The sequence below is a fragment of the Hyperoodon ampullatus genome (assembly GCF_949752795.1).
Source record: "Hyperoodon ampullatus genome assembly, chromosome: 10".
Lineage (NCBI taxonomy): Eukaryota > Metazoa > Chordata > Mammalia > Artiodactyla > Ziphiidae > Hyperoodon > Hyperoodon ampullatus.
Window position 1 is genome coordinate 52,583,745 of NC_136923.1, and position 27,788 is coordinate 52,611,532.

General features: G+C 44.6%; 2 protein-coding genes across 3 annotated transcripts in view; one reads left to right on the top strand and one right to left on the bottom strand.

Moving 5' to 3' along the window:
• The window catches only part of UBP1 (upstream binding protein 1), a gene marked incomplete at its 3' end in the record, with an annotated part of 64,247 nt that extends 58,681 nt beyond the window's left edge, over positions 1 to 5,566 (top strand). Inside the window, exons 12-16 of the mRNA XM_079713930.1 lie at positions 600 to 690; positions 1,447 to 1,556; positions 2,595 to 2,737; positions 3,452 to 3,503; positions 5,529 to 5,566. Of these exons, the coding sequence (XP_079570056.1) occupies positions 600 to 690; positions 1,447 to 1,556; positions 2,595 to 2,737; positions 3,452 to 3,503; positions 5,529 to 5,566 (434 nt within the window). The remainder of the gene's footprint in view (positions 1 to 599; positions 691 to 1,446; positions 1,557 to 2,594; positions 2,738 to 3,451; positions 3,504 to 5,528) is intronic.
• A 3,841-nt stretch (positions 5,567 to 9,407) lies between these two features.
• The window catches only part of FBXL2 (F-box and leucine rich repeat protein 2), a gene marked incomplete at both ends in the record, with an annotated part of 63,602 nt that continues 45,221 nt past the window's right edge, over positions 9,408 to 27,788 (bottom strand). The window contains 10 exons of one of the 2 annotated variants that reach the window (XM_079713719.1): positions 9,408 to 9,515; positions 10,164 to 10,376; positions 15,529 to 15,585; positions 16,138 to 16,182; positions 16,882 to 16,942; positions 20,796 to 20,926; positions 22,242 to 22,316; positions 22,449 to 22,575; positions 22,798 to 22,893; positions 22,994 to 23,062. In XM_079713719.1, coding sequence (XP_079569845.1) covers positions 9,408 to 9,515; positions 10,164 to 10,376; positions 15,529 to 15,585; positions 16,138 to 16,182; positions 16,882 to 16,942; positions 20,796 to 20,926; positions 22,242 to 22,316; positions 22,449 to 22,575; positions 22,798 to 22,893; positions 22,994 to 23,062 — 982 coding nt within the window. Of the gene's footprint in view, positions 9,516 to 10,163; positions 10,377 to 15,528; positions 15,586 to 16,137; positions 16,183 to 16,881; positions 16,943 to 20,795; positions 20,927 to 22,241; positions 22,317 to 22,448; positions 22,576 to 22,797; positions 22,913 to 22,993; positions 23,063 to 27,788 lie in introns of those variants that run through there. The other variant, XM_079713720.1, reaches the window with a different exon arrangement.

Consider the following 27,788-nt stretch of genomic DNA (forward strand, 5'->3'; position numbering starts at 1 on the left):
CATGAGCCATGGCCGCTGGGCCTGCGCGTCCGGAGCCTGTGCTCCGCAATGGGAGAGGCCACAGCAGTGAGAGGCCTGCGTACTGCAAAAAAATAATAATAATTAAAAAAAAAAAAATAAGAGACCTAGTCCTAGCTCTGCTGCCAACTTGTGTGCCTTTGGGCAGGTCCCCCAAACTCTTGACTTCATTTCTTCCTTTTGTAAATTAAAGATTGGTCTGGGTCATCTCAAGGTGAACTATCTGGGGTCAGAATCATGCTTATCTTCACGAGCTCCACCCAGCCAGAATAAGGCAGGCACTGAAATCCTGTATTGGGAAGAGACATTCCTGTCGGCCCTTTGCTGTCGGCTCATTGCTCTGATTTTCCAGCCTCTGGGCTTCTGAGTTCCTTCTTGATAGAGAACGTGGAGAGCCAGCATTCTCTCTGGCTGTGAGGGACAGGTGTGTGTGTGTGTGTTGTTCATGTGTATGTGTGTACACAGGAGACCTGGCGATGGCTTCGAAGGACATTAAACTGTGAAGACAGAAGCTGCAAAGTAGCCCGTACTGCTGGTTCTTCTCCCATTTCCTTGAGAAGATTCTTTTTGCTCTTCTCCAGGTGCCGACTTGTTAAAACTGACAAAGGAGGATCTAGTACAAATTTGTGGTGTAGCCGATGGAATCCGGCTCTATAATTCACTGAAGTCAAGGTAAAATACCGTGTTTAAAAGGAACTGTTCTGCTTGAAACAAGAATTTGCCCTTGTTCGCGTGGGGACTGCGGGCAGGATGTGTCCACGCCACGTCGGCGTGTGCCCTTGCGCTGTGGGCGCTGGCCCGCCGTGCTCACGAGGAGACTGTTTTGTGTACACCTTCAGGCAGGCCCAGATATGATGCAGGCACTGAGGGCAGAGGTAGACTGTAAGACTAGAAATGCACATGGGCAGGACTGTGGTCTGGAAGACGACTGGGTTTGTTGCCAAGAAAACAAACTTCTCATTTAGGTGAGCTATACAGAATCTATGGTTTTCAAGGTCATGTGACACTACTAAACAGTTATTAAACATGTAAACTTCTAATTGTGAATTAAAATGATAGAACTGTAAACTGTGCTGGCTTTTAAGATCCATTTACTATCGTTGATATTTCTAGACTTGTGGTGTGAGAATTCCATTAAACTGAATTTTACTGATGTTACATTGCTGACATAATCTTGAAACTTAAATTTACCAGCATCTGACTGACCATCTCAATGGTTTAGAGTCTGGATCATCAGATTAGACCACCTGTGATAACCTGTGATAGTTGGTGTGAGGTGTGTGTTTTTACATTCTTCCTAGTAAATTATTTCGTATAATGAAGTAACGTTGTAAAGTTCTCCTAAGGAAATAGACCCTAGATTCTTGTAGCTGTCGCTTGCGCGTGCGGCCTTCCCGCTGGCTCACAAGCGCCGTCTTCTGGTTGCAGGTCGGTGCGGCCCCGCCTGACCCTCTACGTCTGCCGCGAGCAGCCGGCGCCACAGGGGCAGCAGCAGGCAGCGGGTGGCGGGGGCGACGGCGGCGGCGCCACGCCCTACGGTGGGTATGGGCGGGCAGGGGTTGGGGGGCCAGGGCACTCGGCTTCCTGCCACTGCCCTTCTGAGTTGGTGGGGACCACCGGGTTGTCCTGGCAGCGGTGAGAGGCAGTGGCCCTTCTTGGCTGTTCTGATAAAATTTAATTTTAAAAGAACAAGTGTAGGGCAGAGTATGGCAACCCTGCTTTAGAGCCTCTGTAGTCTTACCTTAATTGTAGTTCCAAATTCTAAGCAAAGGTTTCTGTACTCACACACATGAAAAAACCCTTGTTTGGGGAAGCAAAGTAAAAGCACTGATATTCCTGATCCGTGTTTGGCTTGAGTCAGTAGTAGAGCAGGACCTGCGAGACTCAGGCTCACTGCAGATGTGCCTGACGCTTTGCAGACAAGGGCTGCTGCACCGTCACGTGTTCCGGAAACAGCTGGGCTTTCTGTGGAGAAGCAGGAGGCCTCATGGTCCACATCCTTAGCTTCTCGTGTGCCGTCTTCTACACTGTTTTTAATTCTTTAGGGGAAAGGAAGAGGGGAGAGGTAGCTTTTATTCTTTAGGATAAGTTCCCAGTAGTAGGTTTACTGAATCTAAAACTATGACCTTTTTAGAGTTCTTTTTATATATGGCTAGAAACACGTAGCATTTTTGAAAATGGCTTTCTTTCGGTATAACTTACATACCACAAAGTCCTCCCACTGCAAGTACACAATTCAGCGATACTTTAATCAGTTTATAGTTTTGCAGCCATCGCCACAATCCAGTTTTAGTCCCATTACTCCAGAATGATCATCTGTGCCCATCTGCAGTCACTTCCTGCTTGCTTTTAAGATAAAACCTCAGATACTTTTGTACAGAGGTTAATGTTAATTAAATTATATGTGTGAGCATAAATAATGTATTATATTCACATGGGTAGTAAGGGGAGAAGTATTCTTATCTTTATAATTTTTATATTTCTTTAGTACTTTGAAAGGAGTGATCTTCCAATAGATCAGGTGGAAAATAGATCAAAGATTACTGCTAAAATGCTGTTCTTATTTTTTATTTCAGTTTATCATGCAATCTACTTAGAAGAAATGGTTGCTTCAGAAGTTGCTCGAAAACTTGCGTTGGTGTTTAATATTCCTTTCCACCAAATTAACCAGGTTTACAGACAGGGTCCCACCGGTATTCACATTCTTGTTAGCGATCAGGTAACTGGCATGCCCTTTTCCCTTTCACACTGATATTTACTTTTATATGTATTACTGAAGTGCTATAGAAGAAAAATCTGTGACTTCTTTGGCAAGTACTCATGAGAATCATTTTCAGAGTTGGGAATCAAGATTGGGAAGAATTTATATCCAAGAGTTCTAGGTGTCCTTGGTGGTAGAAGGAATACAGGTAAAGGAGAACTGGAGCTCCGATCCCGCCCTCTTTGAAACTCCGACACTGGTCACTGGGGGGCTCCGGGTTAGCGGGCCTTTGGCCCTTTTTAGCAAGGCATTTGAGTGTGTTTTCCTTTTGTGTACTATTTGATGGCTGGTTTTAAAAAGCTGTGAGGTTAGAAGGGCAGTTCACTGCCGCCCCATGTTCAGTGACAAGCAAGTAATAACAGAAGAGCACTTTGGCAGCAACTTTTTGTTAGTCACTATCGCAGAACCCAGCAGCGAATGCCTCCCCGTGGGCTGAAGGGTGACTGACCAGATCGCAGGGCCCCCATGGGCAAGCACGGTCAGCACCGAGCTGGCTGGTACGGCAGGTGTAAGTCCTTGCTACCTCACACTGCCTATCTGAATTACCATTTTGGCCGTTGAGTCCTGTACTTGTGCAGCTATATATAGATTATGACATTTTTCTTTTACTACTTTTACTCAGTTAAGAAAAGACAGTTGGATCTTAATTATACATCTGCTTTATCCTTCTAGATGGTTCAGAACTTTCAAGATGAGAGTTGTTTTTTATTCTCCACAGTAAAAGGTACGTGTGTCTTGAAATGCGAGAATCATGAAAGATAGTGCGTGCCTGAAATCAGCAGTCATCTTGCATATTTACTTTTGGAAATGCTGGCTTTACTAATTTTAAGAAGTTTGGAAAAGGAATCAAGGAAATACTTCTAGTGACTGAAATACTGTCAAAATTAACTAACAAGTAAGGAAGAAGAATCAGTCCTTCTGGATGCCTGGAGAAAAATCCCAGTCCATTCAGCCAACATTTTACTGAGCACCTCATGTCAGACACATGCCGTTGGTGCTAGAAAGGTCGTCCCCTCCTGTAGTGGGGAAAGGAAACCAGAATTGGTCCATAGATGCACATAGATTACAAAAAGGTAATTTAGGTGCCATGAATGAATGGGGAAGTGGGGTTGCTTGTGGACGAGGGGGCCTGGGGAGGGGGACACACAGCTGTGGAGGCTTCTCTGAGGAGCTGTCATGAACGCTGAGACCTGGAGCCTGAGGGGGAACTGAACACACGAGGAGCAGCACCCCAGCTGGCGCGGGGCCGGGTGCAGAGGAAGGAGCGTGGCTGCTCTGGAGGCCTGAGAGGGCCCGTGGCTGCTGTGCAGGGCGAGGACGAGCAGAGCTGGAGGCGGGTCTGGTAGGCAGTGCCTGGCGGTGGTGGGGGTTTAGATTTTATTTGAAACGCACTGGAAAGTCGGTGATGTTGTTTAAACAGACGAGTAATGTGAATAGATTTTCTTTTCTTCCACTCTTGCAACTCTGTGGAGACAGATGAGAAGGTGGGAAAACTGGAGGCAGGAGATGTCATCTAGATGAGAGGTGACGGGATCTTGGACGCTGATAGACAGGGCCCTGCTGGGCTCCACATTGGAGGGAGGAGTGGTTGTGACTCTCACAGGAGCAGCTGGGCAGGCGGTGGTCGAAGTGGAGAGGTAGGCGGGCTTGGGGGAAGCGGCCAAGGCTTCCGTTTTAGGACGTGGAAAATCATAGCCAGCTGGGGCTGGCGAGAGAGGCCTGGGCTTGAGATGTAAATCTGGAAGCCTTCAGCGTGTCCGCCGTGACTCAAAGCGGTAGAAATTCTTGAGGTTATGGAGGGAGAGAATGTGAAGAGCGGGCCCAGACGGGGTTCAGTAGAGTTCCTGTTACAGGGCTGGATAAAGGAGGGGTTTTTTAAATGTGAAGTTACTATGAGCAGAGACCTTTAAAAGTCTGATGAGTTAAGATCTAAAGCTGCACCTCAAAGAGCACGATGTCACGTGTCACCCTTTCCTGGGAAGTTACGCGAAGAGAGCAGCCCACCTTGAAGGGAAGGGCTGAAGTTAGGACTTCACCCTGTGCCTGACATGTCTCGTAAGCCACCAAGTTAACCTGCAGTGCAGGGCTGTTTAGTCTGTGAACTGGCCCACTTTATCTTTTCTTTTCAGACATATTTAGCTTAGTACCCTTCTGACTCAATTTTTCGTTCTCAAAACAACGCAGTTTTTACTCTGCAAAACTCACAGTCTATAAAAGAGGCAGTTCGTACAGTGAACGTGTGGATGCATCCTGTGAAGGCGGTGGGGTTTCTGGTGTCAGCATCACAGGACGTGCCCGCCCCGCTCAGTGTACTGTTTTCAGACATTGGTCCTTAGGGAAAAATTCATTTGTTCCTTGATGACCGCCTGTACTGCTGCTTCTCGCTATCTCCTGAGAAACGCTAGGCCATCGTGCAAAAGTAGTGTATTTTTTAAAATGTTTCAGATCTACTTTTGAGGAGTTCAAAAATTATTTCCAGAAAAGGTGGATGTAAGCACCCAGTTTATTGGATAGTCTGTGCCCTGTGCCTTGCCCTCAGATGGGGGGCGGGGCGGGCAAAGGGAATGTGCACATGACGCTGCTGTAGGCAAGAGGGGCTGGAGCAAGTTAGCTTGTTTTCCTCTAGAATATTTAAAGTTACCCTCTGAACTGGGGCGGGGCGTTGTAGAGTTCTAGGAGTGTTCAATGTAGTCTTGATTCTCCGGCCTGGTAAAAAATTGCGCGTAACGTCCCTTTCTTTTTTCCGCAGCTGAAAACGGCGGTGGCGTCCACATAATTTTGAAGTGACGTCTTGACGTAGTCTGAACTCTATTCAGCACCAGTTAAAGTTATGCTTAAAAGTGTGTGAAGACTGAATCCAAGAAGTCTTGGGATTGGATTTTACCGTATGAAATGTTTCATATTGAAAACACAGGATGACCTTTCTCACAAGCTGGATGAGAGGCACGTCTCCTTCGCTTCACTGCCGCGGCCTCGCCCCGGGACAGTGAGCACGTCGGGCCCCGGTGCAGGTAGGCTGCCTGCTTCTCTGCCAGAGAGGCCAGTAGACACAGTCCCTAGAAGCAGCCTTCGCTGTCTTTTTACACTGTATGCGGTTTGGAAATGAATGTAAAGACGTACTGTGGGCATTTACCTTTCTGGGCCAGTTCGGCTTCTGCTGCCCGGACCTTATGCTGACCTGGGTGGGGGGTGGGCACTGGCTGCTGCGGGGCCAGCGCCAAATCCACGTGTGGAGAGAGCGAGGCCGGCGCTGATACGGGCCGATCAGTGGTCAGGGGAGAGGCTTGGCACCTTCTTGGAAAAAATCATGTCTAAGGGTGCGCATCTGCCATGATCATGCCAGATGGGGGAAGCCCCAAGCCAGGAAGAGGGGCGTGAAGCAAACTGCATTATCAAGAGTACCTTGGTGAGAGGATCAGTGTAAATCCTAATAGGTACAAAGACTTTTGTGTTTTTGCTTTGTCACAGATTAATTGAAAAACTTTTTGCTTCTGCTTCCATTTTTAGCATTTTGTTTCTGGTTTTCATTTTTGAAGCCCCAATGCCTTTTAAACTCATGTGGTTTTCTTTCTCCTTTTCCTCCCTCTCTTTGTCTCTGACCACCCACCCCACCCTGCACCATACTGTTGTTAAACTTTTTTAAAGCCCTCTCCCCAACATTGGAAATACACCTAAGCAGAAGAAAACAGTGTGATAGTTTCTGACTTGGTGTTAAGGGGTCTTCATTATCAAGAGTTGAAATTTATTTGTGGAACACTAGACATCACAAACACTATATTGTACCATCAAAATTCCTCACACTTCTCTAATATGGAGCTTTAGTACAATCACGGGTAACATTCTGGTGATTATTTAGGGACTTTTTTATACACCACATAATAGCTTCTTTTTCTATAAAAAGAGTGCCTCTTTCACAAAACCAATGCTTGTTGGCCAGTATACTTTCCAAAGGGAATCACTGTTTTTGCAATTTTTTCTACTATCATTATTATCTCTTCCCTTCACCCGAAGCCTTCCCAAAATTCATCAGCAAGCATTTGAGGCCTGTGGTGTACTAGACACAATTTTCTTTTCAAACTTCGATTCCATTTTAATTATACCATGTCTGTCCGTTCACCCAGTGTCTTGGTGTTGAGTATATTATTTGATCCTTATCTTAGTTCAGGCAGAAATAGGAATGGCTAATTTTGAGTTTAAAATCTCTCCCAGAAGACAAAACTACTTCAGTGGGTGAAAGCTTTGGCATTTTATGTTTTATTTATAAAGGGGGTTATTCGAGATGAAAAAGTACTGTCCATCTTTGGTTTGAAAATATCCATAACTTGTATAGACCCTAAAGCAGGAGAGCTTTCCTTTCCGTCATTTTCCCTTTGCTTTTGTATGACCACATGTTTTCTGTACCAGTCACTTGGGAAAGAAGTGAGCTTCTCTGTTAATTGTTTAGAGTTTTGCTTGTCTATTTAGCATTCCTTTTTGAGTCTCAAGATTTATGGAACAATAAATGTCATTTTTAATGCTGTGTGCTATTTCGAATTCCTCATCAGGTTTTACAAGTGGGTAAAAATAATTAAAAGCTCCTCAAACTTGAAATGACACCAAGCAGCACTGAACATTAGTCTGTCCCAGTGAAACAGGTTAAATTATGGCACCAGCAAATTTGCTACTTTGTTTTTTTAATAGTAGGATGTACACATTTCAGTATAATAAATGTTTTCCGATTGTTTTGCAAATGTGTGTCTCATTTAAAATCCAAGTTCCTGCCAGTGTGTCACCTCATGTCATAGAATCAAGGAGTTCACTGTGTATGTTCTGAGCACACACCAGTCCCAGTGTTGTTATAAGAGCTGATGGGGGTACGTATTTTCAGTTTATTTCCTCAAAGCTGATACAACTGAGGACAGCTTATCCAGTGACTGTGCCACACTTAAAGGGGAAGCAAACCTGATTTTTCTTAACAGAGGTTCTCCTTTTTTGTAGATGTGGTCCAACGTCATTCAGCCAGAGTCCAGTAGCTGTGAGAGGTTGTGTCCGGGCTCAAAAGAGATAATGTATAGAAGGCCCTGGTCATTTAAATTTTTAAAATAGAAACTATATTCATAGCTTCCTGCAACAGCCATTTTTTCCCCCACACAGTGGTGTAAATGTATATTTAGATAACTGCTATGGTATACATACAATAAGGCAGCAAAATCATCAGGACTTCAATGCTTATTCTGATAATCCTGTTAATTGATTTATAGAGTTGTATATCCATCTATTTGCCTTCTCTCCCCAGAATGCAGCTGAGGCCTTGTATCCTAAATGCTTCTAAAACTCTCCACCTAATAGAACCCTAACCCAATTAGAAGTATTGCTGGTCGTGGGGAAATTTCTCATTTTTGCTCTTTCCCTCAGCTTCTCATGAGCTCTGGGCTCTTCAGTTTGGGGAGTGGTTACTAAGAAGGGTTGGCTACCATTAACACAGAGATGCAGTGAAGGTCACAAATGTGGACAGCACAGAGCAGAAACCAGATCATCTTATATCAGATTTCAGGTAACATTAGGAACGCCTGAATTTTGGAAGATGGTTTTGCTCAGATTTGTCTGCCATAAGATAATAGCAATAAAACCCTCTGACTTAAGCATTGCAATGGTTTATTCATTTTTATATAAGTCTCAAAGGTGCCAGCACTTTACTGATTTTAGTTTTAAGTGTGTAAAATTTTTGAATAGTCCTGGTGTAACTTGATTTCTAAGATTTTAAAATAAACGTGGAAAAAAATCACACCCATTCTACATGCATCCATTATTTTTAATTGATTATATTATAGATAACTTGAGCCTTAATTCTGTTTCCTTAAGGTCCCCCAAAGTTTGTGAGACATGACATGATCAGCTTTTCTATAACAACAACATATTATGTGCCATAGCCTACGCCAGAGCTTATGATTTCCAATCAGGCAACACAAACTGAGTTGCTTTTGTTTAGTTTTTGGTCCCCAAAAGGATATATGACAAGTTGACAGAAACAGAAAGGTGAAGACCTTGCTCCACCCTGTTTAGAGTCCTCATTCTTTGGTGTCTCATGGAAACCTATTAACTTGCCTTCCACATAAGTCGCTACGTAGAAAACTGTCGGGCATTATGAATTTGCAGTATAGTCACTTTGATAAAGTTGCTATTTAATCTTCAAAGTGGAAAAGTCCTGCTAATCAAAATGGAATCGTTGTGAATAAAAGTAGGCCACTGGCTGAAGTATCAGATAGAAAATCAGCAGCTTATTTTTCTGCTCAATTTGTGCTAACACTGATGGTCTGTTTGAGGAATGCTGACAAAGCCAAGGGCAGGAATTTTGTACCTAGGGAGGCACCCACCTCTAGAGACCCAGGTCTCCTGCATGGTCCTGGCTGCACTATGACCACTCTTGCCCTGTGTTACCTGACACAAGGCTTCAAATTGATTGCATCACAGCAGAATAAAGGTAAAAACTATCACGAGAGTTACTGCAGTCCCTGCAGAAGTCTTTTACCTGTAAATGCCTTTCCCAATGGAGAATCAACAGATTTGGATGATGGTGGAGTACGTCAGAAAGACTCGGGTCCTCAGGAGGAAGGGACACCTCATGAAGCCCTGGGCTGGGCAGCTGCTGTCAGAGGATGACACAGCACCTGCATAGCCGCTGTCCACTTCCTCCCACTGCTGTCGGCGGGGTGACAGGAGCAAAGTAGGCATGGACTTTGACATGAGGGAGCTGGGCCTGAAAGTAGAAAGGAAAAGTGTTGTCATAAGATAGTTTGGGGATTACAGGCATAATCCTAGAAAAGCCCACAGTCTCCTATAGAATCTAGTTCATTCTACCCTTAGGCAGATAGTCCCAATAGAATTTCTGGTGTGTGCTAAATAACGCTGCTCCTGTTGACACGCATGTCTCCCCAAACAGCACCTTTTAAAGACAAAGGGGTGGTCACTGTCCCTGTGTGCAAACCGAGTAGAGATGTAACAGCTGTAGCACCTGGGACTGCTTAGGGGTCTAAGTGCAAAGTTGCCTAAACTTAAAGCGTTTGCAAGAACGATGCAGGTGAACTACATGCGGAAAGAACGCCACAGTTTTTAAGACACTTTATACCTAGAAATTAGCAAAGATCAAGCCTACTGATAACGGCCTTAAGTCCCTTTCCTTCTAATAAGTTTGCTAATCAACAGACCACATGGAACCTCCACCCAGACCCATTCTAGAAGTTGACTCTTTCCAGGGTGGGGTCTAATAAGGAAATTTAGAAGAAGTCTAAGAGGATAGTTTGCGTAACTATTGGCCCAGGACAGAACGTAGAAAATGGATGTTGATTCTTGGTGTATTTGTCGTTTGCTGAGAAACTGCCAGGTGTGGCTGCTGCCCGACACTTACCCGCATCCGCTTGATGCCCGCGCGGGTGACCTGCTGGCAGTCATACAGCTCGAGGCGCTCCAGGCCACGACAATTCTCCAGGTGCTCCAGGGCCACGTCAGTGATGAGGAGGCAGTTGTCCAGTTCCAGCACCCGCAGCCTCTCGTGGCCGCAAGGGCTGTTGCTCAGGTGCAGGATCCCATCATCCGTGATGAGCTCACAGTGGGACAGGCTCTGGAATGAGGGGAAGCACAGATGTTTGCTGGACCCTCTCATTCCAAGGCTCACGGCCCAGGAAGAGCAGGGAAGCCAGCCCAGGCAGCGTCCCTGGGAACCACTGAGCAGCGGGAGGATGGAGCACAAAGCTGTGGGCCCATGAGCAGCGGCTTCTCTCACCTTCCCGCCAGGTAAAGATGGGAACCGACACTGCAGAGGGTGGTCTGCACCGTGAGGATCCTGAACTCACCTCTTCCCGCAAACAGCGAATCTACAGCTACACAGGGAACAGCTTCCTCCAGAAAAAAACATAAAAACTGGCTGAACGACTCTCCACGTTGGGCAAATGAGAGAAGGCCCGCTTGGAAGCGGAAGGAGAGGCTGGGCCACAGTCTGTCATGAACCCCGGCCCCAAGTGTGGAGACCCCTGGGCAGGAGGGAACTCATAACCTGGAGCTTCTCACTGAGGAGCGAAGGGTTTAACCCCACGTCAGGCACCTGAACGTCCAGCTGGAAAAACCAACCCGCTGACCTCGCGAGACCCAGAGACCGAGACCCAGAGACCACAGCAATGTGAGGAGGAATCCAAAGGACTTTCACGCCCAGGCCCTCCCCACCCCCAGGGCCCAGCTGATGGAGGGGAGCCCAGCCCGGGTGTGAGAGGCTCGCCTGCTGGGTGACACATTGGGGGGGCCTGCTGGGGTGCCCCCAGGCCTGGAGATGGGTGGGGACCATCTTTGCACATTCCCTCTGCTGAGCTCCAGCCATTGGACGACATTTTCTTTTTTAAATTCTGGGCTGCTTCCTTCCCGGTGAGCACTATTCTGCATGCTCTCCCGGCCCTGCCTCTGCCTCGCGCCAGGGTGCCATCCTCATTCTCTGTCTCTATGTTTCTCGGGGGAGTTTCACGTGTGTCTGGTGCCCCAGTTTTTGCAGCTGTTGCCAGGGGACACGTCCATCTCCTGGCCTGCGGGGTCCCACGGGACTGTAACCAATGGAGAGATTGTTAAGTGGCTCCCACGTCCTGGGATCAGCAAGAGAAAACACCCAGGAGTCGACTTTCTTGGAAAGAGGACTATGAGCTTGTCATCACAGCTACAGCCAGGGGCACAGGCTTCTAATTAAACACACATCTAAGGGCTGACTGTAATCCTTTCTAGAGACCTTGGAGGCTGATGCTGTCTTTGCTCTCCCCTCTGCCATGCTCCAGAGCACCAGTATCTCCCTCCCAGAGGGGAGCTTTTACATCTGCCTGGTGACCTGGTTTTTATTTCTGGTGCCCCAGTCTTTGTATAAGGTGCCCACAGGATGCTCCTTGCTCACCTGGCCCTGATGGCCAAAGAAGGCTTGTGTTCCTGGGTCCCATGGGACTTTAACATGAAAGAGTTCTTGGCAGGCTGCCACCCTCAGGGCACTTTACAGACAGCAGGGTGAAACACCCCCCCAGCCTTTCTGGGAAAGAGGCCTATTGGCTTGTCCTGGAGCTTACAGGGCGGGCTTCAGGTCTGGTACACATCTAGAGGCCTACAGATGTGCTCTCAGCAAAGGTAGGTGCAGGTACATGCCATCTCTGCACTCTCTCTGGTTAGTATCCCCCCAGACAGGAGTTTACGCCCTTATCTGGGAAAAGTACCAAACAGAGGTCATGGAGCTGAAGAATACAACTGAACTGAAAAATAAAGTAGAAGGTTTCAAGAACAGACTAGATGAAGCAGATAAAAGGATCAGTGACTTGAAGACATGGCAGTGAAAATCACCCAATCAGAGCAGCAAAGAGAAAAAGAATGAAAAAAAGTAAAGAAGATACCCTAATAGACTTATGGGACAATATCAAGTGGACTAACGTTCTCATTATAAGGGTAACAGAAGGAGAAGAGAGAGAAACAGGCAGAAAAGCTAACAGAGAAAATAATGGCTGAAAACTTCTCTAGCCTGGGGGAGGAAACAGACATCCAGATTCAGGAAGCCCAGAGAATTCCAAATAAGATGAGACCCACGCCAAAACACATTACAATTAAAATGTCAAAAGTTAAAGAATCTTAAGAGCAGCAAGAGAAAAACAACTTGTTATATACAAGGGAACCCCCCCGTAAGACTATCAGCAGGTTTTTCAGTAGAAACTTTGCAGGCCAGAATGGAGGGGCACAATATATTCAATGTGCTGACAGAAATGAAAAAAAATTCCAACCAAGAATACTAAACCCAACAAAGTTATTCAGAACTGAAGGAGAGATGGGAATTCCCTGGCGGTCCAGTGGTTAGGACTCAGCGCTTTCACTGCTGGGGCCCAGGTTCAATCCCTGGTTGGGGAGCTAAGATACTGCAAGCCGCTCAGCGTGGCCACAAAAAAAAGAATGGAAGGAGAGAGTTTTCCAGCCAAGCTAGAGCTAAACTAGTTCATCATCACTAAACCTGCCTTACAAGAAATGTTAAAGGGACTTTGTTAAGCTGAAAAGGGCACTAATTAGTAACAAGAAAACATATGAAGGTATAAATCTCACTGGTAAAGGCTGTGATAAATCAGGGTGAAAGATAAAACTCTGTGGCATCAAGAAAATAATATAGTCTTTATTGGCTGTAATTCTTTATTCTTTAATAGCTAAAATTCTTAGATAGCTTCTAGGACCAATGAGCTGCATTAATATGATTTTAAAAGTCAAAAAAACTGGCTCTGGTACTGAAGAGGAAACCCCAATTATCAATAGAACCTGCTGATGACATCCTACAAACTAAAAACTGAAGTAACAAAGAGGATCCTTAACCTCCTTTGAACAAACTTCATGAACTCCTCTGTGTTCTTTTGAATCTAGAGTTCCCCTTGTTTGCAATTGTATATTCGACTTATTTTCAAAGAAACATGATCAGTTTCTCTTTCAAAATAGCCTTCTAGATTTGGTTTTTGTGAGAGTACAAGGCCCTTCCTCCCTTGAGGATCACAGAGCAGTTCCTGGAAGGGGTGGGGTATGTGCACACTTGCCTCCTTCACATGTAAAGAAGAACCTGGGAACTGAAGTTTAGCAAATGAGGTGTGATAGTTACCTGGCTCGGGGATAGTGGTCACTTCCCTCATTTCTTCCTGCTTGCAGATCTTTAGTATAAAAGCTAAAAACCAGATTTCAAAATTCTGAATCTGTGGAGCTTTGCCCCAGTAGCATTGGCTCCTCTGAGCTCCCCAGGCTGGGGGAGGACTCCCTGGGGTGGACCCCCGGCTCCAGCCTGGAAAGCACTGTCTGGCCCTCCCCCAGGGAGGTGGGGACTGGCTGCTCCTATACGCGTGTCCCAGGCGCACCCGGGCTGCCTCGCACCAAGACTGTGCATCTGTGCTGTGAGACCTGCAGCGGCAGAAACGCACATCCAGCAACCCTGCGCTTCCACTCACCCTTGGCTCTACCTGGGGGCTGACAGAGGCGCTGCTACCATGTCCGTAGCAGGGAAAGCCCCTGGGGTATCCGTTAACAAGGATCCAGACACACACTGCTGTGCAATTTCTGAGTGACGATAAAGTCTGTCTCTTCTGATGATCTTTTCACTCTCCAGTGCCTAGAACAGTGCCCAGCGTGTAGTGGTCCTCAAGAGGTGTTTGTAGAGTGAATTTGATGAATATAATCAGATTTAATCCACAGCATTTCCCTTTTTTGTGTGGTGTACTAGGCATCTCCAAAGCTAAGTTTAGATTTCAACTGCAACTGTTTCCCTGCTTTTCTGCTAATAATCCTCCAGGTTTTTTTTTTTTTTTTTCATTTGAGGCTCTTTTCTTGGACTTCTGGGTTTTATTATAGTTTATCTTTTACTCTAAGTCCCCTTTCTGGAAGTAGCTTGTATGAATATCGGGGAAGATGGAGAAGGTTTCAGTCACCAGAATCCCCGCTGGGGAGAGCACTATTTGGAAGACATTTCCTGACCCGTCGCTGAGGTGGGCCTGCACTCCTGAGGAAGCAGGAGTTAGGGAGCTGGTGGAAGGCCTTGTCCCGTGCACACAAGAGATGACACTAACGAAGGGGTGGGAGTCCAAGTCCAGGGTATCTCCGAGTCGGGGAGAGAGCCCTTGGGCAACAGGGAGGAGGGAGGTTAAAATAGGAAACAAAGCACGGGGCTCCTAACCTTCCCCACACCTCTGAGAAGCAGGCCATCTCAGGGACACGGGGACAAGGTGTGGAGAAAGCACATCAGACAACTGGTTCTATCAATTATAAAACCAGATCAGAACGAATTTGGGAGTAAAAACATTAGAATGACAAAATTATCTGCAGATGTGTAGAGAGAAACAGTTTCAGCAGAGAATCTGGAAACAGGTTTCTGACTATCTCTGAAATCTGACACCAAACTCAAAAAAAAGTCCCAGAGTTGTCCAAAGCCCAGCACACTTGTGCCTGAGGGAGAAGCATCCAGAAGGAATGTGGAAATAAGGAAAACTGGTGGGGAGAGTAACTCAAGGCCAAATGGAGCTTTAATGATGTTATAAAATCCTAGCCCTTGCTGACAGAGCAAGTTCAAAGGGGATAGAGAGAACTGGCTTAAGAAAAATCTGTCGTGTATCTCAGGGAAGTGGAAAGACCAGACCCCACGGAAGCCACGAAATCTGGGTCCTTTGGGCAGTTGTGTAAATTTGGGCAAGCCTCTTAACCGCTCTGAGCCTCAGCTTCCTCACTGATAAAATAGGGATGTCCATGGTGCCCGCATCACAGGGCTGTGTTGGGATTCAGTGAGTCAGTGTATCTGGTGGGAGGAGGCGGCCGAATGGGGACTCCACCCCTGCTTCACGTCCAGCAGCCGGATGGGAAACGTGCATGCGACGTCTGCATGGCTAAGAGTGTCAGTGACACTTTTCATTGCTCATTCTAGATCTTTCAGTATATTCTAATCCCCCCCATAGATATTTGAGCAGATATGAAATGTAATATAAGGATGGCCTCATTTTTTAACCGTGCTAGCTTTCACTATACCCGACATGATGAACACGAATTTGAGTGAGGACGCTGGTCCCTATATTAGGTTCACACCCTAAAATGAAAGCAGTGACATTTAGATACCCTGCCTCCCAAGTGAGCCCAACGCACAGACCTTTGAAACCAAGAATGATGACACCCTATGGAAAGGAAGGTTCTTGCTGTAGTACGGGGGTGCTTTCATCCCTGAGAGGTAAGTAACGTCACAAGAAGCTCAGACTCACCAGGGCTTGCAGTTTAGGACAGTGAATGGAGAGCTGGATGAGTGTGCTGTCGGTTATCTGGAGAGAAACACGTGGTGTCAGTGTGGCTTCTACACCAGAACTTAATACCTAATCCTGCTTCTCCTGAATACAAGAATCAAAAGGTGCAAAAGAATTAAAAACTCATCTCAAGCCACTCGGGCTGGGAGCTCCTCTCTTCACCAACAACCTCAATTCTGCTCATTCCCAGAGATGTGAAGGTGTTCTTTGGTCTTTCCTCTGGTGCCCCAAGGGGGACAAGGGACAAAGAGGATCCCCCAAGATTCTTCTCTGTAGAGTCACCTCATCACTGGACATGCAAGCTTATTTCTCCCTTAAGTTTTGTGAAAATGAGTCCTTTTTTTTTTTTAATGTTTGGCAAAAGATGGTGCTATCCTGAACGTGGCTGTAACTCTGATGACTGAGAACAGCCCAAAGTTTATGCATCCCCCTCCCATGGCCCTCACAGGTTCCCAAGCCCTGACACCTATGCTGGGGCAAGGAGGGTCCGGACAATGGCCAGTTGGCGTCTCTGGTTACGCCTGTCAGTGGCTGAGGGGCGCCCTGCAGAGCTGTCAGGAGTCCACTCACCAAGATGCATTCTTCGAGATCCATCTTCTCCAGGTCATGACAATTCTGAAAAAGTCCATAAGAGTCCATAAGACACCCCGTTCCGAAAGTGACCCAGTGAGCCAGCACTTTTGAGCAGGTGCCCTTTGAAGCACATTCTCTCTGGAAACGGGCATTAGGGCTGCACTTCCTTCTCTCGTCCTGGAAAGGCAGTTGTCTGCACCTTTCCAGTGGCTCACAGGTATCAGCACAGAGACTTTAGCCATGGAATGGGCTCTGGGAGGTTGTGGGGGTGGGCGCTCAGCCACGGTGGGGATGGTGGAGGGCTGGGGTAGGAGGAAGAGTGTATCAGCATACCCAGGAGGACATGGGTTCTGGGCAGCAGGCCACAGGGGCCCACAGTGGTTGGCACTGGCAGGGCAGTGTGGAGAGAGGGCAGAGGCAGAGCCCAGCCCAGCTGAGGGATGCTACGGAGAGGCTGAGTCGGGGTCTGTGTGAGGAAGGGCATCTCCTGCCAGGGAGGAGGCTCTTCTCATTGGGGTCCCACCTGACCAAGTGAGAGTGAGGTCCACGCCTGGTACAGGACCTGCCTAGCTTTCCAGCCTGTTGGGGAAAATGCAGAACACATCCCCCAAGGACTCTATTCTACTTGGTGCCTGTCATTTCTGAAGGTAGTTTTTTGCGCACTCCAAGACCACTCCAATTCACTTTGACTGAGGGAGGTGAATTAGAGTTTGGTTTGATTTTGTAAAACCTCTGTCTTACCCGAGCTAAAAGTGTAAAGCCTGCATCAGTCAAATGGGAACATCGGGCAGCCTCCAAGATCCTGGAATAAGGAGTGCACAGAAGACAAAGTGGCGACTGGTTAACAACAGAAAAGCATACTTTACAATGCTCTTGAGTTTATTCCACTCTGTGACACAAAAATGAGGCTCAGGGAGGAATGTGACCTGCCCAAAGTCCCATCCCAAACTTGGTCAGTAAATCCAGGAATCTTCCCACAATACCAGCACATGGTTGCTGTTGTTTTTAGATATTATTCTAATATGTGTTGACTTCTAAACAATTAAAATGTACTTTCACTCAACAAAATCATCTTGATATACTGCATTTATTGAAATTCCTAGTCACCCTAAAGGAAATTTTAAAAATTTACAGTCAATGAAAACATCCATGCTTAACAGGGATGGATGCTTAAATAACATTTTTAAATTAAATTACTCCCTTATAGCAATAATTTTGACCTCCTTTCTGACCAGTTTTGACCACCTATATTCCTTCTACCATGCAGAAGTATCAAAATTCTCGCGAATCTTCCCTAATTTAACAGTAAGAAAAATGGGGAAAAGGCAAAATAAGACAATCCTTAGAAGGTATATAACCAGAAAAAAGGGCGGGGGCAGGGGGGGTTACTCTTTGGCAGTCCAGTGGTTAGGACTCCATGCTTCCACTGCAGGGGTCATGGGTTTGATCCCTGGCCAGGGAACTAAGATCCTGCATGCCGTGTGGTGCAGCCAAAAAAAAAAAAAAAAAAGATATGTAACTGCTGTAAGTATGAAAAATGGATCAGTTTCACCGATAAGTAAAGAGTAACAAAACAAGTATCTTTCTTCTGCCTCTTTTGTAGGGGTTAAGGTTGCTGGTTCTAAAATCAAACTCTACAAGTTCAAATTCTAGTTTTACTTCTTACTTATCATGTGACCCAGGATAAATTATGTGCTTTTCACTGAGTCTCAGTTTCTCCTCTGCAAAACAAGTGAGAATACAGTACCTACCTCCTAGCAATGCAGTGAGGACTACGTGAGACAATGCTTGTGAAAGTGCTAACAAAGAGCCTGGAACACATATGAGTTCAACTGATGTTAAGCATGATTAGTATTTTGGTGCCATTATTAAAGTTTTCATATTCACAGTATTACATGGAGAATCAGAAAATAAATCATTATTTATTAAAACAAAACTTTTCTTCTTGCTAGGGAACAATGATAAATAAGGTGGCTTTGATTTTTCCTCCTTCTGTCCATTTAGCAGCTGGTTTAGAGGAGAACCTGGTGCCATTTGGACGTGAGGCTATCAGTCTGCTCATATGTCAAGGTAATATCAGGGCAACGAATAGCCAAAGCAGTCTTGAGAAAGAAAAACGGAGCTGGAGGAATCAGGCTCCCTGACTTCCGACTATACTACAAAGCTACAGTAATCAAGATAGTATGGTACTGGCACAAAAACTGAAATATAGATCAGTGGAACAGGATAGAAAGCCCAGAGATAAACCCACACACATATGGTCACCTTATTTTTATATAAAGGAGGCAAGAATATACAATGGAGAAAAGACAGCCTCTTCAATAAGTGGTGCTGGGAAAACCGGACAGCTACATGTAAAAGAATGAAATTAGAACACTCCCTAACACCATACACAAAAATAAATTCAAAATGGATTAGAGACCTAAATGTAAGGTCAGACACTATAAAACTCTTAGAGGAAAACATAGGCAGAACACTGTATGACATAAATCACAGCAAGATCCTTTTTGACCCACATCCTAGAGAAATGGAAATAAAAACAAAAATAAACAAATGGGGGATTCCCTGGTGGCACAGTGGTTAAGAATCCACCTGCCAATGCAGGGGACATGGGTTTGAGCCCTGGTCCGGGGAGATCCCACATGCCACAGAGCAACTAAGCCTGTGCACCACAACTACTGAGCCTGTGCTCTAGAGCCCACGAGCCACAACAACTGAAGCCCACGCACCTGGAGCCTGTGCCCCGCAACAAGAGAAGGCACTGCAATGAGAAGCCCGCGCACTGCAACGAAGAGTAGCCCCTGCTCGCCGCAACTAGAGAAAGCCCGCATGCAGCAACGAAGACCCAACGCAACCAAAAATAATAAATAAAATAAATTTATAAAAAATAAACAAATGGGACCTAATGAAACTTAAAAGCTTTTGCACAGCAAAGGAAACCATAAGATGAAAAGACAACCCTCAGAATGGGAGAAAATATTTGCAAAAGAAGCAGCTGACAAAGGATTAATCTTCAAAATTTACAAGCAGCTCATGCAGCTCAATATCAAAAAAACAAACCACCCAATCCAAAAACGGGCAGAAGACCTAAACGGACATTTCTCCAAAGAAGATATACAGATTGCCAACAAACACATGAAAGGATGCTCAACATCACTAATCATTAGAGAAATGCAAATCAGAACTACAATCAGGTATCACCTCACAGCAGTCAGAATGGCCATCAACAAAAATCTACAAACAATAAATGCTGGAGAGGGTGTGGAGAAAAGGGAACCCTCTCGCACTGTTGGTGGGAATGTAAACTGATACAGCCACTATGGAGAACAGTATGGAGGTTCCTTAAAAAACTAAAAATAGGGCTTCCCTGGTGGCACAGTTGTTAAGAATCAGCCTGCCAATGCAGGGGACACGGGTTTGAGCCCTGGTCCGGGAGGATCCCACATGCCGCAGAGCAACTAAGCACACGCACCACAACTACTGAGCCTGCGCTCTAGAACCTAAAAGCCACAACTACTGAAGCCTGTGCACCTAGAGCCCATGCTCTGCAACACGAGAAGCCACAGCAATGAGAAGCCCACACACCACAATGAAGAGTAGTCCCCACTCACCACAGCTAGAGAAAGCCCACGCGCAGCAACAAAGACCTAATGCAGCCAAAAATTAAAAAAAAAAAAAACTAAACTAAAAATAGAACTACCATACGACCCAGCAATCCCACCACTGGGCATATACCCTAAGAAAACCATAATTCAAAAAGAGTCATGTACCACCACCATGTTCATTGCAGCTCTATTTACAATAGCCAGGACATGGAAGCAACCTAAGTGTCCATCAACAGATGAATGGATAAAGAAGATGTGGCACATATATACAATGGAATATTACTCAGCCATAAAAAGAAACAAAACTGAGTTATTTGTAGTGAGGTGGATGGACTTAGAGACTGTCATACAGAGTGAAGTAAGTCAGAAAGAGAAAAACAAATATCATATGCTAACACATATATATGGAATCTAAAAAAAAAAAAGAAGGTTCTGAAGAACCTAGGGGCAGGACAGGAATAAAGACGCAGTGGACTTGAGGACACGGGGAGGGGGAAGGGTAACCTGGGACGAAGTGAGAGAGTGGCATGGACATATATACACTACCAAATGTAACAGAGATAGCTAATGGAAAGCAGCCGCATAGCACAGGGAGATCAGCTCAGTGCTTTGTGACCACCTAGAGGTGGGGTAGGGAGGGTGGGAGGGAGATGCAAGAGGGAGGAGATATGGGGATATATGTGTATGTATAGCAGATTCACTTTGTTATAAAGCAGAAACAAACACACCATTGTAAAGCAATTATACTCCAATAAAGATGTTAAAAAAATAATATCAGGGCGAGGCAAATCAGGTGGGCACATGAGTGAAGTCCACCAGGAAACTAAGGCTCAGATTCCCTGGTGGTGGACAGTGTGGGACTCTCCACACATCCTTAAATGAACTAGATTACAGTGTCCCACCCCAATACATCTGACAAAAGCCAACAACACAACCACTGCCTCCGCCACCACCTATTCAACCCACTGCCAGGCCTTTCTCCTCCTGCAGGAAGCCCTCCCAGTCAGCCCCAAGCTCTGAGTTGCAAAGCTGAAAGCATGGCGCACTCACTGAAGTCTTGGGCAGTTCAAGGCTAGGGCTGTGAGGGAGGCATCCGTGAGGTTGCCACAGCCAGACAGGCAGAGGGCCTGCAGCCGGTGGCAGCCCCTGCAAATCTGCACCACGCCTTCATCCGTAATGCGCTGGGGAGAATCAAAGCAGAAAGGAAAATCAGAAGGCACGGGCCACAGTGAAATGGGAGCTTCAGACAAATGGAGTCTCCTGTTAGTCAACTAGTTTCGGTTGCCAGTTACTAGCATTTTATCCTGATAATTTAATCAAAATAAGGTGAAGTACAGGGAAGACAGATATTTATGTTATTTCTGAACAGCTTTAAAATATTCAAGCATTACTAATGGAGAGTAAAATTTTTAAATTCCATTTTCCTACCCAGAATCATTCGATTTTTTTTTTCAGGAAATATTCATAAACTTGTGTTAAAAATCAGATTTAATAAACAACAGCTCATGAGACTTGCTTAAGTGACATTAATTTTTGGTTGAATTTCTACATATTAATGCTTTAGATATCTACTATATAAATCATATATGTGTATTTTTATATTGCCTGAAATGTTTTAGAAAATAGCAAAATTAAGTAAATCACTAAATTATTAATAAATGGCTTAGAATTCTATGAATTTAGCCATGAAGATTCAAATTAATCTTTATTTAATATGCTAATTTATGCAGAAATAAACAGATACATTTATATCATACTTTAGGCCACCTGCCAGTGCTATCCTACATGCAATTCAAGGTCCTATTTTTGAACAGTGCAGCCCCATAAGGTCAATATTTGCCCAGAAGATAGTTTCTGCTTTATCTCCCACCATCAGGGACCTTAGGTTTATGATTCATTTACTAAATGCCGAATACAAGGGATTTCTCTTACTTTTCTCAAAATTGACATTCTCCCTTGAGAAACCCAGTTGGCCATAGCAAGCACCCTCTTCAATTATCAATATTTACAATGGCAGTGAAGAAAACTCATCCTTCACAGGCTAATAATGCACTGATGAAAATCACACCTTGCTCTTGAATATGCCCTTTATATTTCAAAGCACTTTCATAACTGTTATTTCATTTTATCCACTGAGACACCATGAGAGGTGTCATCACCCCCAGTTTATAAGTAAAGACAAGACACTGAGACCTTACCAGGAACTGTTTAGGTTAGTGACTAGTTCACAGCATTCCTGATGTCTTAAAATAAACCAAGACCCTGATCTATGCTGTTTTTAGGGGAAATGCCCATGGCTTTGTATTGGCCTTTTTGTTTAGGTTGCTGTTCTTCCATCTTGTGGGAAACTGGGAGATCACATAAGGACACAGGATGTGAAATAAGGGTGTGGCAATCCTCCCACCTGCCTGGGCTGCTTCCCAGCAGGGCCCCAGCAGGTTCCTGACGGAGGGAACAGGAACAGGAGGGAGCTCACGGAAAAGGCACGTTACTTACTGAGCAGGACTGTAGGTTGAGACTCACAAGCTCATGGCAGTAATTCTGAATGTGTTTCAGAGCTTCATCTTCTAGCTGAGTGAATGGAGAAAACAAAAGAGAGATGGAACCAGGTGAGGGGCAGTGGGGCACAGGTTCCATAATCACGTGCACACACCTAACATTAGATACACGTTAGACAAGCCAGGCCGTGAGGAGTCCCGGTACCTGCGTGCAGCCCCTCAGCAGCAGGGCTCTCAGGCCCCGACAACCCCGCACCAGGGCCTCGATGCCATCCTTCGTGATCTGATCACACCACGACAGGTTCAGGTACTCCAGGTGCCGACAGCCCTCACTGGAGAACAGGAAATAAAACCACACGTGTGCAGTCCATCCCACAGAGAGTTTAGGACCAACTCTGAGCTTAGTAGCCCACAAGCAGTTCAGGGGAGAGAGACCTCTGTGACCCGAGTCGCCCACTTCCTGCTCCAATGGGACCGTGAGAAAGGTTTCAGACACACCAAAATGCTCAGAGCTTTGGGTATTTCTCATGACCACTAACAACAGGTACTCTTACCTGATCCCCTTTAAGGAGCTGTTTGTAATGGACACACAGGAAGTCAGATCCAGATGTTTCAGCTTGGAACAGAATCTGCTAAGGCTGTAACACGTGCTGAAAAAAACCAGATGCACTAAAGGTATTTTCAACCACCTTTCTCTCCCCTCACTCTCCCCACGGCCAACCAGTCACCAAAGTAATTTCCACTACTTACCTGTCAGTGATTTTTGTGCACCCATTGAGGTTTAAATGTTCAATGTTTCGGCAGTTCTGTGCAAAGGTCCTAAAATGAGAAAACATTTTAAAACTCCCTGCAACTTGTTAGGCAGCCACTAGAGGGCATGTATAACCATTTACATTTAGAACAATGCTCTTCAAAATTTTATTTTATTGTGGAAAGGATACTTAACGTGAGATCTACTCTCTTAACAAGTTTTTAAGTATATAATATATAATTGTTGACTATAGCTACCAGTGTTCTTCAAACTCTGAGGAGCACATGAAACAACTGAGGTTCTTCTCATAGTGCAGAATCTGATGGTAGATCCAGGCAAACTGCTTGGTAGTCTGCATTTCTAAGAAGCTCCCGAGCGATACTAGTGCTGCTACTCTGGGGACACCACTTTGGGAAGCAAAGCCCTAGACTGACTACATATCATTTAAAACTCTTCTTCATTCAGATTTTGGCGGTCATCTGAGAGTAGAGGTCTGGCTCCCTGTTCTTTCTCCTCTGTAGAAAAATCAGCTGGCAGCAAGGGGGCTTGAGTCTTGTGCCATGCTGTCACTTAGTTACCCCAGGGCCCTTCTGGAGAAACCATCTCTGGCCACTGATAGGGTCAGTAATTGATCAATATCAAGAACCATCATTTACTGATGAGGACACTGAGCCATGAAGGGTGATGTCCTCAATGATTTGTGGGTTGGCAGCAAGGCCAGAAGCAGAAAATTAAACATCCCTTACTCGCCACTTATTCCTTAACATATTCAGCAGGGACTGGCTCAGGTCATCTGCATTTCCCTGAAATATGGCTTCTGCAGGGTCTTATAGGATTGAATCCTGATGCTTCCATGCATACCCCTAAGTCTCCAAAACCTGGCCTCAAACCAGATGTCACTCTTACCTGTTACTTCCACTCTGCTATGGTACAGGGAAAGGGAACTCAGCTGGAGCCTGGTAGACTCCCTGAGCTGAGGATATGGAGCCAAATGTCTGAGCAAGGCAATCAGAGGTATCAGAGAAGAGTACAAGAATGGAGAAAACGTCAGAGATCTGCAGAACGTTCCCCTCAGAAATTCAGTAGAGTACTAGTCAGAGTGCGCATGTGAGGAAATTACCCAAAGCCAGGGAAAGACTCAACAAGCAGCATTAGAGGGGACAACAGCCAGAGCTCACCAGGGGCCATGAATAGTAAGTACCCATTCCCACCAGACAACAGTGAAAAATGTCATAATTTGTGGGGCACTGGGTAGAGTACTGAGAAGCGTCTTGCTTCAGGAGTGGAGTACAGTTATCCCTAGACTAACCACTGCTTTGGTCCAACCTAACAAATTAAAAAAAAAAAAACTCAAAGGAACTATGTCCAAGTAACTCAACTGCATCTCAGAACAAAACTCAAGTATATTTATAGGAATACAAAAATATTCTGCACCGGGCTTCCCTGGTGGCGCAGTGGTTGAGAGTCCGCCTGCTGATGCAGGAGACACGGGTTCGTGCCCTGGTCCGGGAAGATCCCACATGCCGCGGAGCGGCTGGGCCCGTGAGCCATGGCCGCTGAGCCTGCGTGTCCGGAGCCTGTGCTCTGCAACGGGAGAGGCCACAACAGTGAGAGGCCCACGTACCGCAAAAAAAAAAAAAAAAAAAAAAAATATTCTGCACCCAAAGTAACATTCACAATGTCTCGCACTGAACAAAAAATTACCATCCATTCAAAGAAGAGGGGAAAATATATCCATAATGAGGAGGAAATTCAATCTATCAAAGCTGACCCAGAACTGACACAGATACTAGAAATAGCAGACAAAGGCATTAAAAGTTATCATAACTATGTTCTGTAGAATACAGTTCTATGAAGCTGGAGTGAAGATGTTACATTAAACATCTCATGTTTATTAAACATGTTATGTTTATTAAACACGTTATATAGAAATATGAAAGATATGCAAAGATACAAATTAAACTTTTAAATATGAAAACCACAATGGCTGAGATGAAAATTTACTGGATGGGATTAACAGCAGATGAGACATTGTGGAAGAAAAGATCAGTGAACTTAAAGACACAGCAGGAGAAAGTATCCAAAATGAAACATGGAAAGAAAACAAGAAGAAAAGAAGAGAGCATGAAAGAACTGTGGGACAGCTTCAAACAAGCTAATGAACGTGTAAGTGGAGTCCCTAAAGAATGGGAGAGTGGGGCGGGGGGAAAAATCTGAAGAAATAAAGGTCAAAAGTTTTATGACAATTATAAACCTACAAGTCCAAGAAACAAAAAACTCCAAGCACAAGAAACATGAAGGAAAATCCACCAAGGCATAGCTTAACCAAATTAGTCAAAACCAGTGACAGAAAAAACATTAAAAGCACCCAGAGAAAAAAGATATGCCTAATACAGAGGAATAAAATAAGGGTGATAGAAGATTTCTCACTGATAACAAAAAAGCAAGAAAACAGAGGAGTAGCATCTTTAAAATCCTGAAAACAAAAAACTGTCAACACAGAATTCTATATTCAGCAAAAATATTTTTCAAAACTGAAGGGAAAATAAAGACGTTTTCAGGCATAAGTGCTGAAAAAATTCATCAGATATGCAGTGCAATAAATCTTAAAGAACATTCTCCAAGCAGAAAAAAAAAATGACATAAGATGAAAATTTGTGTCTACACAAAGAAATGAAGGATACTGGAAATAGTAACCACTTGAGTATAGAGAGCCAATTTTTTAATTATTTAAATCTCTTTAAAAATAATTGACTGTTAAAACAAAAATACTAACAATCCAGTGTGGATTTCATACCATATTTGGAATTTTAAAGTGTATGGCAATAACAGCATGAAGGCTGAGCAACGGAAAATGGAAGTAAGATGTAATATAATTTTAGGATAGACTATAATAACTTTAAAATCTAAAATATAAACTCAAAAATAACCACTAAGATTACAAAATAATGAGTTATAGCTACTAGGCCAAAAAAAAGATATAAAATGTAATCATAAAAAATACTCCAACTATGGGCTTCCCTGGTGGCGCAGTGGCTAAGAATCCGCCTGCTGATGCAGGGGACACGGGTTCGCGCCCCGGTCCGGGAAGATCCCACATGCTGTGGAGCAACTAAGCCCATGTACAACTACTGAGCCTGTGCTCTAGAGCCTGCAAGCCACAACTACTGAGCCCACACACCACAACTACTGAAGCCTGTGCACCTAGAGCTTGTGCTCCACAAGAGAAGCCACCGCAATGAGAAGCCCACGCACTGCAATGAAGAGTAGCCCCCACTCGCCGCAACTAGAGAAAAGCCTGTGCGCAGCAATGAAGACCCAATGCAGCCAAAAATAATTAATCAATTTTAAAAAATATATATATATATGTTACAAGAAGGAGCTTCCACATTAAGAAACTAGAAAAAAGAAGACCAAATGAAACCCAAAATAAAGGAAGTAATAAAGACCAGAGAAGAAATCAATGAAGTAGAAAACATCAAAACAATGAAAAAAATCAATGACATCCAAAGCTGGTTCTTTGAGAATATCAATAAAATTAATAAACCCCTAGCTAGGCTGACCAGGAAAAAAAAGACAAAAATTACCAATATCAGAGAAATTTACTCATCTTTACTCTTTAAAAATTGGTATTAATGTCAGTAAAAAAATTCAAAGAATATATATATTGCAATAGGCACTACACAATCATTGTGATTTTTATTAGACGTGGCAACTACTTTCACATAGTAAAAACAAAAACAGAAAACCAAACAAATAAAATTACCCAAATCAAGAATAAAGAGAGGAGATATCACTACAGATTTTACAGATATTAAAGTGATAGTAAGAGGGTATTACAACTTTATGCCAAAAGTTCTGGAACTTAGGTGAAATGGACAAAATCTTTGAAAGGTAAAAACTACACCAAAGCTTACTCAAGAAGGAATAGAAAACCTGAACAGTTCTATATATATATTAGAGAAATAGAATTTGCAGTTAAAACCCTTCCACAAAAGAAACATGCAGCCCCAGCTGGCCTCAATGGTGAATAATTCTACCAAACATTTAAGAAAAACAATACAAATTCCACATAAACTTTTCCAAAAAAACTGAAGAGGAGAAAACACATTTCAACTCATTCTATAAGGCCAGCAGTACCTTGATACCTAAACCAGACAAAAATATCACAAGAAGAGTAAACCACAGAACAACATCCCTCACAAACACAGAGGTAAAAAATTTTAACAAAATTTTAGCAAATAGGATCCAACAACATGTTAAAAATACAGTACATGACAACTCAAGAGGGACTTATCTGAAGGGTGGAAGGTTGGTTTAACATTCAAACATCAACCAATGTAGGAAGAAGGGGATCAAGATGGCGGAGTAGGAGGACGTGGAGCTCACCTCCCCCCATGAACACATCAAAAATACGTCTACATGAGGAAAAATTCTCACAGAAAACGAACTAGAAACTGGCAGAACTCCTAAACAACCGAAGCTGCAAGAAAAATCTCTCCATGTAACTGGGTAGGACAAAAAAAAAAAAGGCAGGGGGCACAGGGTGGAGGGAAGGCATCAGGTAGGGATCTGCACCCCTGGGAAGGATCTGAAAGGAAGAGAAAGTCCACACCAGTGGACCCTTGCCCTGGGGAGGAAGCAAATCAACTCACAATCTGGGCATCCCAGGTCTGGGGTCTTGCAAAAGAAGACAAGCCCCCTTGCCTGCTGGGAATCCACTGAGGCAGACAGAAGGGCTGGAGTAGCCTAGTCTCTACTTGTGAAGAGTGTGCACGTTCTGGCTTGCTAACA